Source organism: Athalia rosae, chromosome 2, assembly GCF_917208135.1.
Source record: "Athalia rosae chromosome 2, iyAthRosa1.1, whole genome shotgun sequence".
In the NCBI taxonomy this organism is placed as follows: domain Eukaryota; kingdom Metazoa; phylum Arthropoda; class Insecta; order Hymenoptera; family Athaliidae; genus Athalia; species Athalia rosae.
In genome coordinates, this window is record NC_064027.1 from 13,147,684 (window position 1) to 13,163,415 (window position 15,732).

A 15,732-nucleotide genomic window follows, 5' to 3' on the forward strand; every position below is an offset into this window, starting at 1 on the left:
ACTATAGTACGGCGCCGCCTGTACAGCTGCCCTTATAACCGTCAGCTGACCTTAAACTGCATGTATCATAGTCGATTCTCGGTATAAGTTTAACTAAGGCTTCTTCGACGAATTCCATTCACACCTTGCTATTAATCGATCTACCTAATCCGTCTTACACATAGAGCGAAGAGGATTACCTTATTATCCTACCCTTACATTCACCACATTATTCTAGGCGATAATTTTTTTTGCAAAAAGTTTTACTGGTCTGTGAATTTGTTTATGAACAGTATCTCTGGGCAATCATATGTACCGAGAAAGAGGTTTTTACTGAAAAACTTTTCACTTGAAGTAGCATAGGTGTTCACTTCGTATCAAAGCGCATCGTCTGATCAACGGTCTGATGAGTACTTAATTATATGCTGCAGTGAACTACTTTGCCGACTCGAATCGAATTGAGGGATCCGAACTTGACTTGGTTTCGCCTTACTATGCCGCGCGTGAAACGTATAACCTATAAGGCTTAGGGGAATCAAGAATTAGGTAAATCGTGTCAGTGGGTGAATCACGCCACCCACTAATGACCGGCTTTGAAAGTGGTTCACCGATAAATATTACTTTTCTACATGCATCCGTGCACTGTGGTTGTTCCTTGTCTACCAGGATTTCTCAGTTCGGTTGTATCTTAAGATTTGGAAAGAGAACATTGGCTGAGCGATTTGCGAATAGGATGACTTCATGTTATATGGGTATTCGTCCAATCGCGTGGCTTCTACTTTTCAAACATCTGTATTTGAATCCCAAGAAGTAGATGATTGGCTGAGCGATTTGCAAATAGGATGACTTCGTGTTATATGAGCATTCGTCCAATCGCGTGGCTTCTACTTTTCAAATATCTGTATTCGAATCCCAAGAAGTGGATGATTGGCTGAGCGATTTGCAAATGGGATGACTTCGTGTTATTGGGCATTCGTCCAATTGCGTGGCTTCTACTTTTCAAAAATCTGTATTTATATGTCAAGAGCTAAATGCAGATTGGCTGAATGCCGCGTCATGGGCGCCCAGTCCCGTGGGATCACTTTTATGAAATCCAGAGGAACCCGATTCGAGTCAAAGACCCCGTTCTGGGGTCTCTAGTTAACACCCTTAGTAGAAACCCTAGCCGTAGCTCGAGATTGCGGTTTCGTATCATTAATATTAACATTGTGATATTACGTTGAGTTGGAAAATGTCATTACTGAGTAAATTTTATTACGTTGCAGAAAACGTGTACCTTTCATTCATTTTTTCGAAATTGAGCCTCTCTTTTGTACCGTCGAAGTTGATTACGCCTTTGTCAATCAAGGTCGTTCATATAAAGCGTAATGCGTTCAGCTCTGGAGGGAGGTAATTACGGTATATATAGGTATACACTTGTATATACTTTTTCGCGGAGGGTTCGTCATTCGATATAAAGATTAATGGATGACGTGGCAACGTTCGCTTTATGAACCAGCTGTCCATGTCACGATAGAAATAACACGTGAATTAACTGTTCTCCTTCGCACGTACGTACATTGAGATCGTATTCGCAATCACTGCAGTGGGCCAGAAGGAGGATTGAAAATAAACGCGACTAATTGTGAAACCCAAATGAAAATCGTTTCGTTTCGTTTCGTTTTTATTTCTTTTAAAAATCAGAAAATCCTGATTCGTTGCCGAGCTTGAAAAATAAGTTTTCCCTCTATAGCTCGAACCCACCTTGTGGTGAGAGGAATGACTAGCGTGGTTCGACGAGGCGTGATTAGCGGCGGGTATGGATGCCAGTTCCTCGATGGTGAGTTCGGCCAGGGCGTCACTTCCGCCGCTACACCCTCCTAACGGACCATTGCCATCCGATCTTCCGGCTCCCGACGGTCTTTTCTGCACCCTACGCGAGGACACCAGTTCTTTCACTCCGGATAATTCTCGCCTCGAGCCACTCACCAACCTGAAACATGCCGAATTGGATTTGTTATGACAATTTTCGAAACTATAAAGGTGTTGGACATTTTAATCGCGTGGAGCTGTTGGGAAAAACTTTGAAAATTTGTTGCTTCTCATCAAATCCCCTTGAAACGGTATACCGCTGACGCTGCAGAGGTATAGTGATCTTCTTTATAATGCAAGTATGAAAAATGTAGAAACAAAAATCGACCAAAACGATAGTATATACGATTCCTCGCAATTAGTGGAACGATAATGATCGGGGAGCTTGGTTTTGCGGAATAAATTTACCGCGCGGTAAAACAGGAAAGCGTTGAAGCTCGACGTTTTTTTTTTTATTCTTCATTCCATCTCGGGCCATCCGCAATTATAATGTAGGCATTGTTTTAGGTCTGCAAAAGGATCGTTGTGCGGCCGTCAAGAAAACCGCCCAGAGGTTTACAATTTCGCAGGGTGCTATGTACGCCGCGTAGGATATATAGGCTCATCTTTATCGAGCGATCTTTATAAATTATGATAGTTTCACAATGAAAATTGAAACGTTGATTGCTTAAGTTTTCACATTTTGAGGCTGCGAAGTATCACGTTATCTCATTGTTTCATATTACACACTTGAAGGATATGATGGGCCAAGGATCTAGAATCGCCGAATTATTATACCTTAAGAGAAAACGCATTGCAGGGAATCGCGGTTACGAAACTATATAAATTATTTCAATCAAGCTGCATATGAAGTTGCGGATACCTATACATTTTATTTTTCTGATATCCGTCCGCGCTATTATGTATTAATGCAGAGATTATATGAATAATATTACGCGGCGTTCGTCGTATATAAGGTTCGTAATCGAGGTGTATTATATACGGCGTTCCATGACCCCGAGACATCGCGATACCGCGCTCGTTCGCAATCTCCATACAATCAACAGCCATAGAAATTTTAGTCTGAAGAATATCTTGGAATGTACGTGGTATTGAATAGGAAATGTGTTTCCTTTTTTTTTTTTTGCTTTTGTTACATACACATATAGATATATATTATTCAAGGGTCTCTAGGGGTGGCTATACATATATAGTGACATTCCACGAGCCGTATATTTTGGCTGTGGAATACTACGAGGAATACTGTGAAACATCGGCAGACCTCTCTGCAGTCTTTCTGTTTTTATGCCACTCTTCATATAGATTCCCGAAGGTGTATGACTATACACCCGCGGCGGTACAGCCGGGATGAAACGGCCAACTTTACAACCTGCCGAATGTAAAAGCTGGAATAACGTGGAACGTGAAGAAATACTTCCATGTTATCTGATAACCATAGGAAAATGTATGAAATTTCTATTCCCTCTGTGAGAAAGCGAGAGATCATTGACTTGATATACACGTATATTATATTCGTTAAAGTACCTAATTGCAAAATTTATATTTAAAAATTTACATACATTTCAGTTTTACTTTTCAAGTGTGTTCATTTTAGTCTGACTTATCCTCATAAAACATGTTACGATTGTAAAAATGGAATTCGAAATCCAAACTTTTGTTAATTCTCGTTTCGAAATCACGGGCTTTTTTTTTCCTTTTTTTTTTTTTGTCTGGCTCACCCTATAGACATAAATACGTTCTGTCATTCGTTCCACCGAATCAGTTATACCTATATCATAAACTTTCATCCGTACCCCTAGTGTATTCGTATGTATACAGTAAGAATCTGGTGAAATGGGTTGCGATCTACGCATGTTTTGAAATATTCGAATTTCTCGGTCTCCGAGCGAACCCGAGCCTTCCTACCAATCACCAGTCAACGTTTGTTATGGCTGAAGTCAGCGTAGCCACCGGCTTAGGCGTCTTGTTGTGAGATGTCACCTTGAGGGCTGATCTACTGTCCAATCAGCCCTCGCGAGAGACGCCTCACAACAAGACGTCTACGCCGGTGGCTACGACACTGACTTCGGCAAGGCTCGGGCTCACTCGTAGACCGAGAAATTCGAATATTCCGACTCATGCGTGGATCGTAACTAGTTTCACCGGAATCGCACGGTATTTTAGGTAGGATAGGATGAAAATACGGTCCGCCGTTCTTTTCGCGACATGCATAAAATGTCCACATGAAATAAATCCTATTCACCATCTGTTACATAGAAGAACTTTAGGCAGATTCGAAAAACTACGATGCAGAAGAACAAAACCGAGGAAACAATAATAAAAAAAGAATCATTTGCTGCAAAATAATGACTATCGTATACATATACCAAACCGTTCGGAAGAATAATCAATCGTCTTTTCATACCACCAGTTATACACCGAAAATTCGTCAATATATTTTGTGACTGGATATAACGCGTCTAGCTGCGGTCGTCTGGTCACAAAACGGAAACCGCTAATTATTAGGTAATTTATGTTACGTCGTGGGATAAATCCAGTATCCATTATTAGTAAGGCGATATATCGATTACACGCATCTAATTATATCTCAGTTACCAATAATCCTTGGCCGGCAACTTGCGGGACTCTATTTTGCAAGACTTTATATTAAACGTCCCGAACAAAACGTGTAATTCGATCTACATAAATGTGTATAATTATACACACAATCTGGACATCACGATGTGCGTAGGGAACGAGAACCGAAACTCGGCCTTCCGGTGTAATGATTGTACGACTCACAGCTAAGACGTCATATCGGAATGTTTCGACCTCTTATGACCTTTAGTAACACGAACCATATAGTCACTGCGACGAGCCATTAACACTCGACGTTCTTTCGCTCGAGATCTACAATGGCCAATGTAAGAAACGGTTAACAGTCGCATTGTCTCGTATACTACCATCACGTGTGCTACGCAGATTGTATGTGTAATCGGTAATCACCTTATATCATAGTTAATAACGGTATATTTTGCGAGGTTGTATATATCTGCATGAATAGTATACACGCATCGGCCTTGACTGAAGTTGCATTAACCAATTCCTATATATATAAGCGACAATTCGTATAAATACTTCGTATCATCCTGCGCACCTAATGCAATAAATTACACACTCGCCGGTTATCGTCCAGAGTCGAGATATATGGCTCTATTAACGAGATTAAACATGCTCGCCTCTCGGTGGTTCGAATAATTGTTCGACTATACTCAACAAAATTATACCGAAACACCCCCGCGTGGTACGTGTCCAGCCATTTCTAGATTACTTGACCGATTGGATTGGAATTTCCTACCTAGATGAGGATTCGTTAGGTAAAGAGATCCCCCGAGAACTACCCAAAGTCGGAATTCCGTAGGCCGATAGAATAACGAAGCCGTGTATCCGAAGAATCAAATTGATAATATATGTATAAGACGCAACTGCAGCACTTACAATTACATTAACGATCCGTTGGATAAAAATAATTCATAAATTATATCGAGAGTCTTTTATAACTCGTTATAATCCCGATGATTCTCGTCCATATCTGGTTAAATTTGAAATTCTTTTTACGATTAATCTCAGTAGCGGAGAACGACGGGTATAATATAATGAGAAGAACGGTGTATAAGGACGACGACTTAAATTCGACGAAAAAAATTGTAACGCTAATGGCAATTACGATGAAAAGGAGGTAGGTACCGAGCAAATTATACCATCGGTGGTTACGCTCAAATATACAATTATTCGTATCAAGTAATACGCCTAAATGAATGTAACGAAGTCAATTGCGTGCTGCAAGAACTACTTTTCGAGTTAAATTGAAACGGCCGTAAATCAGTATTCATTATTACCGCAGCCCGGCAGCTCTTCTCATATAATCACCGTTGGTCGTAAATTGATTAGAGAATGACAAATAAACTGGCAAATCTTTAGCCACGATTTTATCGTGCGATCGCGTATTCCATGGCATTACAAATCGTTCGTTTGATTCGAACGATTTTCAAATTTATGAATATCACGAATCTGGTGTACGACGTAACTATTTGACAATTATTTGTTGACGAAATCTCATATCACGACGGATGTCGATGAGATCCTTCGATCACGGATATAGAGGTGGGAGTATTCGCTTTCAAAGTTTATGGAAAAGATTCGCCCTCGGGGATGATCTTTCTTACATTTTTCGATATGGTCGTATACTCGGAAGTTCAATCTTAAGATATTTCAAGGATGGAAGGTTGTGACCCTTCCGAAGCGGGGTCGCGGTCGCTTTGTGTTCGATTTACGTTATGCGAAGTGCTGTGTGCGTATTATCGTAGGGGTGGAAAAAACGCGGCGTGAAAAGTTACCCGCGCGGATCTGAGCTATAACGATCTTATACGGTGCATACGGTTCGAAAAGTAAAATCAAAATTCGTGCACTCCCAATTTTTCCCCCCTTCTGATTAATCCTCGATCGTACGTATACTATTCGCGTACGCGCACCTTCAAACTTTTTTCACAACAAACTATACATTTACGAGGACTGAATTTTCAGGCGAGAAATTCGGATGATAAGATGATACAGTTGGAGAAAATCCACTTTACCTTTTCCACTTCCGTAGTTCGGAATCTTTGAATCGGTAAAATTTCCAACTATAAAAAACGGCCAAGTACACCGTAACGGCCCACAAATAAAATCGCGATAATTTATTCTTCCCTTTATTTTCCCACACCGATATCGACCCGGTTCTGCTGCGACGCAAAGTCCGAGTTGAATCACTTCGAAATATCGCGGATATTTTGAGCGACCAGTGGGTCCCCGAAGAGCGACATTGGGATCACCCTGGTGCCTGGTGGACGGGCCGGGCCAGGAGCATCACTGTCAGTCCTCTGCCGCCCCGGACTTCCCCGCCTGCTTTAGCCACCCCCAAAAGCGTCGCGACGCTGGTAGGTCGCGCCACCGTGCGATGGAGCTTCGGATCGATCGGCGTGACGTCACTCGACACCCCAGACGCAAGCGTCGGGGTAGCCCCGCACTACCGTTGCGTTGCTCCGTGTGTGTAACACAACTTGTTTTGTACGTACGTTACACGACGAACGTGTACGCGGATAGCTCTAAAACTAATGGCAAAGGGTTCCCGGTAACCGATGGCTTCGGATCGTTGACGCGATCTATACGATCTCACGACACAAGAGTAAAACCACACCGAGGAATTATTCACTGAAGCGAAACTAAATCCCATCGATCTTTCGGTTACACACCCGCGTAGCCGCACGTACGGGATACGGTATAGTTATAGCGCACGCGATCCCGAATAGTTCAACCATCGCATCGGCAGAAATATAGAATTCGGATGATAAAGAGGTCATGAATTATTCCTACGGCTTTATTCTGTTTCTTACAATCGTATAAATGCGCTGGCTAACAAACGAGACTCATCTCTTCGCCGCGTACGTCGTCCGAAATTTCGTTCCAAATTTAGCAGGAAAGAAAAGAAAGAAAAAAGGAGAAGAACCAGAAAACAAAAATTATCCGCACAGGAATATTCCGAACTTGTTCGGTCGTTCGAAAAATTAGTTTCATCTAATTAGCGGCGAACGGTTTCGATTTTTTTCCCTCCTCGCAACATGTTATCTTCAGAAGTAAACGGTTCCTTTGTTTCTCGGAAAAGCACAAAGCTCGATTGCTGGGACACGAAATCGCGTTTTTTCCAACATCATACAGTACACTCCCTTAATTTCCAATTATACCCACGTTTCTGGCGAGCATCGGAATTAATTGCTAATTAATTGTATCGTACGTCGGTGCTCGTGTATGGTATTTAAACGAGCGCATCGATTCGAATTAATAAAAGTAGACGTCGAGTAACGGAAGTGTAACAAAGGGAGTCGGTTCACCAATTAGTGAGCTAGCTGCATCATCGACAGGTAGTTAGGTAGGGAACTACGTGTGCACGTAAGGTTGTGTACAACGAAGGTACGCCGTTCTAATCCGCATTTCATAATAATGGGATAGACGTCGAGATCAAGATGTGCGAGGGTAAATTGCCAGGGAGCTAATTATGCGTGGCGTACAGAAACCTCGGCGATAACGCTGCAGTTGAAAGTTACGGGGGCAAGAAAATTAACATAGGAATCGTTAAGCTGCCGCCCGCCGGATTCCATATCGATCAGAGATGAAAACTCCGAGATTTCACCGTGGCTATGGAGTGCGCGGGGGCTTCGCGTACTTCCTTACCCAACCTGTGCGGAGGAAAACTGAGAGTTCAGCTATTCGAGTTTAATCATTCCTTAACGTTCTCAGTGTACGTAACCTCGCGAACGACTACCGGGGGCATGTTTATGCTAAACAGATTCGCTACCGCTACGTAGCTGCTTCTACGTAAAAATGCATCGCGGCCTTCGCTGGATGCGCGCTACGCGGCTGAAACTCCTTTACAGCTTTTATAAAAGCGTATGAATATTTAAGTATATACCTCCGCGCTATCTGTGCGTCCGTTCCGCGATATAGCTGAACGCGGATAATGGATAGATATTATATTTTATTCCGGCACGGGCTCAAGGCTACGCGTCTTAACAAAGGACTTCCTTCAGAAGCAACAATGGCCGCTTTCAGTTCGTAGATAGCATTCATTAAATGCAACCGCCTGTACCTCCTTCGTGTGACGCACCAACGCGCGCCTCACACGTTACGTCTTCGCACGTTTCTCATTGTTCTTAACCGATTTCTGTATTATCGCACTTTCGTACCCCCACGACGATTGAAATTCTCTAAACAACAATTTTTCGCGAATCGCGCGCGCTTTAATCGTTACGCGTATCGACGACTCGCAATAAATGCGTATAAATCATCGGACGACTTCAGATATCGATTATGAAACGCCTGGGAATCATCGCGGGGAGGGAAGGAAAAATATATGCGTGTAATGGATTTCGACGTAGATTCCGCACCCCATAAAGTTGACTCTTCCCTCGATAGTTATACCATCTGAACAGATCGAGTCCCATTGCCCCGCGTCTGGTGTCTGCCGCGTATATATCGCAATTTCGGAAATCGAGTCGTTTCAAGATCGTTTGTCTCTCCGTGTGCAGAGGTATACGGAGAAGTCGCGCGACGCGGGGGTGTGGAAAATGTCTCACCGGGGGTCCTGCATGCGGGAACGAAGGGGAAGCTGGAACTGGAGTGTAGAGAACTTGCAGTATAGCGAGATGTGAAAGTAAAGGAGAAAGAGGTGAAGCTTCACGTATCGCACGGGCGAGTGAAAGCGAAGATGTTTTTCACGTTATAAGAATAAGAGAGAGATGTCACTTATATGCATGTGTGTACGTATGCCTGGTTCGTCTCGTCGAGAGAATCCTCGAATCCCTGCCATGGCAACCGACCGCGGTAGGAGGATATCGCGTGACCCTCGCCGGTATTCGGTGAATCGTTGCTCCGCTATGACGATTCGATCGCAAAAGTATCCGACAACTCTGTCAGATTTCCATCCCCTCAAGACCTCCCCTGGTTATAACAGCCCTGGGTTACGCCGCAGACAAACGCCTGTCCGTATACCGAGGTAAAAGCCGAAGTGCAAAAGCAGCAACGGCAGGCCCCACACCCCACAGCCCGCACGAGGTAACGGAAGATGCGAGGGTGTCGAGTCGACCGGGGCGGAAGTGGGCCAAAACGGATAATCCCGATTAAATCCCGTGGATTGAATTCGGCTACGTTAAGCTTTATATTCTAGCTAGGGGAAGCGGCTTGTGGCTCCTATACCGTTGTTTTCGAAACGTTTCGCAAACCTTTCCTAACTTAATCTATACAGATATAACCGTTTGGGGTTGGCTCGTCCGCGAACCTCCACAGGAATTCGACTCGCCGATAAAGGTGAAACGAGAGAACGGTACACAACTAGATATGATGTAATCGAGCGGGGCACGTTTTCGACATTACTTATTGAATTTTTCACAAAGCACTGCGGACTGCATGCGGTACGGTAATATTTACCGCGTAGAATTACTTCCAACGACGAAAACTGAAGACTCGAGACTATAGGAGACCTTTCTACAACACGACGAAATAGAAACGAGACTCGGAATAGGATCGATTGTCAGACGCATAGCTTAAATTCGAGGAAATCTAAATTTTTAATTTGTTAAGTGCACCGAACACGTTATCTCGGAAATCTCTGAAATCAACGTGAGAAGGTTTCAGAGACGTTGGAAAATCTTATCGACGTATTTTATTAATGTGGCAAGGGAAATAAACGAACAATGTAATGAAAAATCACGTATTTTCGGACTTTGTATAATATACCTCAACCATGAGTTTGTGCATCGTAAAATAGTGCAGCGCAGTACGTCGCTAGCCCTCTCGAATTCCCCGTGTTTATTATTCGTTTGAAACCCTATACACTTTCGGGAAACTCAATCCTCTCTTCACATTACGGATCGATCTTGGTCCCCGGTAATTTCGATATGTACACATAAGTAGACACGTATTGGTATAGGTGAGCTCGCAAACCACGAAGGGAGTAGTCCGCGCGTCCTGCGTGCGTTTTCCGGTAATTGCATGCCGGACCCGAAAGAGAATTTATAGACTCTAACCCAACCGAAACTTTCTGCCAGACGGTTAATGCCTCCGCAGGTTCGAGTCGGAGGTTAAGGGACCCCGGCTTAAATAGGTCCGCGTGACGACGAGGATTTCGATCTTCGCCAAAAAAAAAAACACCTAAAAAACATCACGTCGATTCCCACACAGAACTAACGCGACCTCGCCGCCTTTAATTTTCCTGCTTTTTAATACCACATTTCTAAAGATCGATTCCACTCAACATTAATATACAAAGGATGAAGTTCCTTTCAGTCACCAATGGTTCGATCATGTTTTATTCAAGGTCGGTAGCTACGTGATTTTCTTCTTTTTTTTTTTACTTTTACTGCAGGTAGCTTTTTTTCGTTCACTATTTGCGAAGCTCTATTCCGACATAATGGATATGAAGGGGCAATTCAAACCGAACGACCGTCAATTTTGCATGTCTAAGTGTTTCTTGTTTTGTTTTGTTTTGTTTTTTTTGTTTTCTTTTCTCTTCTGATATCGGTATTTGCAATGGACTTGTAAAACCGACGCTTAGTTTGCAAGCTCTTCACATCTCGTCGGGAAAATTCGTCTAGGAGTTGTGAAGCGGTTGTTACAGCTGAAACACGCTGTCGCACGTAGCGGTGTAGTATATAGGGGCAGGAGCAGCAGCAGCAGCAGGTACCACGGAAGGTAAGTATTAATTATTCGCCTAGAGTTTGCCTAATTTCATTCAATTAATCCAACTCTACTTGTATAATTGGTGGGGGAAACGCGTCGGAATTAGCGTCACAAATTTCAACTAATTAAACGAAATTTAAAATAAAAAGCTAGTCTTTTTTACAGGTATTCGAATACTGCGGGGGATGGGGGGCTCGAGAGACTCGCATCTCGACGAGAAAATTTCAGTTTATCACCGAAATTCATCTCTTGCGTAATACGACTCCGACATTTTTTCGTTCGACCTAAAGTCCTGGGAAACTGTAAGAAATTCTTTCTTTCTCTCTAAAAAGAAGAAGATTTTTCGGATCGCTGCAGACTGTTTTCCCCCCCATTTCCGGGTGAAAAACAATTTCGAGTCCCTGCCGTACACGAAAACCTCCCGTTGTATTATCTTGGGTGAAGAGACGGAGTATATACAGCGGCGCAAAAAAATTCAAGAAGATTCTCCCGGTGCCCTCGGTGCTCGGTTCATCTTCATTTTTCAGACTTCAAAGCGTTTGATAATCGTTATCCAATTACACGTACGTAGCCGAACAAACTTCTGACAAACCGACCGACCGACCGTACCACATATACGATATCGATACCCTTGTTACATAAATTTGCATGTATATCGCAGCGACGTTATATAGGTAAAGGGTATCAGAGCTAACGTAGAGATAAATACATAGCGATAGGGGGAGGGGGGGGGGGGGGGTAATCAGTCGTGCGTAAGTGTAGTTCGGTGGTCGTTTATAGCATCCACTCAAGCGCGTCGTACTCGTATACATACGCAAACAGACTGCACGTAAGCTTGTGAAGTATTGATTAACACGTGCTCTCGGAAATGTTGTCACGCGTCCGCGTTACACTCGAAGAGCTGCAGGGTTACTACCGTAGTTCGTTCGGTACACACGACGAAATCAAAAGTAATTTCACCACAATGAAATTCGACGAACGAACGATTACCGACAAATATATCCGCTGGAAGTAATGAGCGGTCGTCATTCTTCACGCGAGACGCGAAATTCCCCGAAGTACCTATACCTTTACTCCGGACTTTGCGCGGTGGGGAATATCATTTTTCTAGTCGGTAACACGCATGGCTTCTATATTAAAACTATAAGGTCTGGTGGTTCCTCGGCGTTTTTCTTTTTTACGGTCACTGGTCTGGTAGCCAGTTTTATGGGTTTTTCTTTATGGATGCTCCTAAAATAGGTTCCTACTTTTGACAACGCGAGATGGAAAGCTGGGAACCACCTTTATTCTACTCCTGAAAAAGGCACAGCTCGTGGTGGTTTTCATTGGTGAAAATGAAAATGTTCTTCGACCTTGACAGTGCAGTGCTTTCATTCGTTCCGAAAAGATATTGTCGCAAGCTTATCTAAAAAAGTTCGCAACCCTTGCCTGTTATGTTCGGCGAAGAGAAGAGATCCGAATCCCCCCGGCCCTGAGAATATCGGAAACTTGTACCCGTTAACGATGTAGTTTCACGTACCGTGCCGACGCGACAACCAAAATCCCCACGGATCGTTAAAAAGGTGCTAGCGTGACTCCGTTTTCTTTCGTAACTTTATAAGCTTCGGCGATAGAGTTGGTACGAAATGACCGGCAAAAGATTGCGGTTCGAAATTAGATTCCCTCGAACGTCGCTCGGTGATCGTATCTCCTGATCGCGAGGCGTGGTGGCTGCGACCCGATAAGTTTCGGACGATTGCTTTCAAATCTTCGTTCAGATTGGATATCTTTTTTTTCCGCTCTACACGGCGGTTTGCAATTTTACGTCGACTTATTTATCTCTCTTACCGGTCGTCCGGTCCGTAATCGGGGATGATTCTGCTGCGAGCGTAGAGTGGGGCACCGCCCTCCGATATGTAACCGTCGCAGAGGTCCGAAAGCGTTCTGCTACCGACACCTGGTCCACCGCCGACGCCGATTCCGCCACGGAGGACTTCACGGTCGCTCAGATAACCCGACGCTATATCGCTGTCCGCGTAATCGTGACCGACGTGGTGATGGGAAGACGAATGCAGAACCGTGTATTGTCTCGTGGTAGTTCTGCTCGGTAACGTCTGCAGTCCTCTCGCACCGGGAGTGTAACCGCGAAGAAGCGGTTGCATAGGTTTCACGGTCATTTCCGTGTCCTCTTCAGCCACCGTTCCCACTCCGCAGTTTGGAACTTCCGTTAATACCTAAAACGAACAACGATTATGTGAGAATCAGGGGATATGTTTTCATAATGTTTTGATTTTTAATTTCCGACAAAGATTTCTACTTTTCGAAGCCGACCATTATTGACGGAACAGTTACACTAGTCGTGGTTAACAGCGATCGATATAGATACGTAAAAGGATAAAACAAAAACTTTTCACTGACTTTTTCCATCTGCTCAAAAGTCGTCTCGATTTTTCTATTGGGAATGGTTTTGATGTCGCTTCCGCTCTCGCTGCTCGGTCTGTATATAACGCTGCTGTCGCTCGAGTTGCTTTGCCCGGTGCTGTTCGAATTGCTGTGCGAACTCTCGGACATCAGATCGGAAATACTGGGCATCGGAGATACCATCGCCACCGTATTCGGATCGAGTTTCCGGTGCAGACTGTCGGTCTTGTACTTGGCGGGTGTCGGAGTACCGAGGGTACACGGGTCCTTGGGAGGTTTGGACGTTCCCTTCACGAGAGCGGTCGGCTTAGGAATGCTGGATCCTGGCGCGAGGTTTTGCGTCGAGTTGCCCAAATTCTGACCTAAATTGTTCCCCAGTGGCTCCGAAACGATCGGGGATGTCACGTCCGATTTGATTTTGTTTTGGCACGAGTTGTTGTCGCTCTGCCCGGAATTGTAATTATCCGAAGTCGGGCCGTTCGTGAGATTCTGTGAAACCGGTGACAGCGGCACTTTTGTCGAGGATTCGTTCTGGTTGGGTGTACGGGGTTCGGTTTTTGTCTCGGGCAACGGTGACTTCCGGTTTCCGTTCTGTGGAGATTGTATGTTATGCAGAAAATACTGTTTCCCGCTGTCTTCGTCAACTTCCGCTGGTATGTGTTGCTGGTTCAACGCGGACTGTTGATTCTGACCGTCGGAAATGTTCGAATGGTTCATCGATATGGTTTTTTCGAACGGCGAGACGTGCCCGTGAGTCGGCGATATCGGCGATCCGGCGTAGTTTTGATCGTGCGAATTCTGCTTGATGAAACCGTTGCTGTTCGGCGTCAAACCTTTCTGCGCGATTATGTCCTTGTTGAGTCCGTTTGGAGGCGGTTTGAAACCCTGGAGATGCATCCTTGGGTCGGATATTTTACCGGGGAGTTCCATCTTTGGTCGTTGCACGTGTTTAGGATCGCTCTTGAAGTTTGCGACGATTTTTGTTTCCTGAGGAGTGATCACTTTCGGAGTAGTCAACGTGGAATTCGATTTGTTCGTCTGACTACCGGACTTCGCGAAGTCTATGTTGCTGGGTTTCTTCTCCAGCGCGACCTTAGGAACGATATTAGCGATTTTGCTGGTCTTCGCATCTTCGATCGGCGGCGTATAAGCGAGCCCTTTTTCGGGACCTTTCGTCCTCGCGATTTTACTCTGCGCTTTGGCCTGTTCCTTTCTCGCGGCTTTGGGGCTCGCCTGCTTCGCCGGTTTCGCTTGAAGTTTCGATTTGAGGGCTCGAGTTTTCGGCGACTCAACCTGAACCTTGCTCTGGTCGCAGAGAGACGTTGAGCTGTCCGAGTGCTCGGATCTGGCCGATGAAAATCCGGAAGAGCTTGAAGTGCGTTTTGAAACACCGGAAGACGCTTTGCTCCGTTCCTGACTCTTCTCTTTGTTGTTGAACAGCTTGAATTTATCCAGGACCGAGTTCTTTCCTTGGGGCGGTGGTGCTGGCTGCGGTGCAGCGTAAGGCGAAGCTTGCGGTGCCCTTAGTCCTCCGGGTCGGCCGACGGTTGAGGCGCGTGGGCTGAAAAGGAAATTGAACATGTTTAAGAATTGGGCCAACACATAGATCAACACTCACAGGGATCAGGGAATGGTAAAAACTCTCAGGTATCCATCAAACCGACCGTTGTTAAGGAGTTCTCAAGTGGGTGGTTCAAGATTCCTATAGATCTGTCTTGTAAAAGAATGCCTCGATCTTCGGGATGAATAAGATCGAAGGTGACAAATAGTAGAACGAACGGCAATCTCTTTGTTACTTTTCGACCAATCAACCCGAGAGACCGCAGTTAATTCAAATGAAATCTTGGAAATATTCAACGAAATGAATTTCATATATGTAGAACCAATTTGATAGAGTGTGGACATTCCGGAATGTAACGAAATCCACTATCTAGATTGAAGTAGGACTTTCCGATCCATAGTCACGCACTGCAGGGCAACTGACCGAATTAAGGGAAGAAGGCTCAAAGGGAAGACGTACGCTATCAGGTGTACAGTGTGTGGTACGTGAGTAATGCGTCTGTCAGGGAAGCGTTTAATATTCCCAAAACGCTCAGGAACGAAACGAACGGACAATGCGACTGGGTTGGCTGCTGTTGAGTTCTTTCACTTTTTCTTCACAGTTGCGTGAAATTGAAAGATGGACTATTAAATACTCGTGGCCGCTCGCGAGGATGTCAATTTTTTCCATCCTTCGTTTTTTTTTTTTTTTCC

At 44.4% G+C, this 15,732-nt stretch overlaps 1 protein-coding gene across 5 annotated transcripts in view; it reads right to left on the reverse strand.

The window, feature by feature from the left end:
• The window catches only part of LOC105684814 (protein sickie), a 164,370-nt gene that overhangs the window by 46,752 nt on the left and 101,886 nt on the right, over positions 1-15,732 (reverse strand). For all 5 annotated transcript variants that reach the window (XM_048650276.1, XM_048650274.1, XM_048650275.1 and 2 more), the window contains 3 exons: positions 13,477-15,040; positions 12,907-13,292; positions 1,723-1,951 (listed from right to left, as the gene is read on the reverse strand). In XM_048650276.1, the coding sequence (XP_048506233.1) occupies positions 1,723-1,951; positions 12,907-13,292; positions 13,477-15,040 (2,179 nt within the window). The remainder of the gene's footprint in view (positions 1-1,722; positions 1,952-12,906; positions 13,293-13,476; positions 15,041-15,732) is intronic.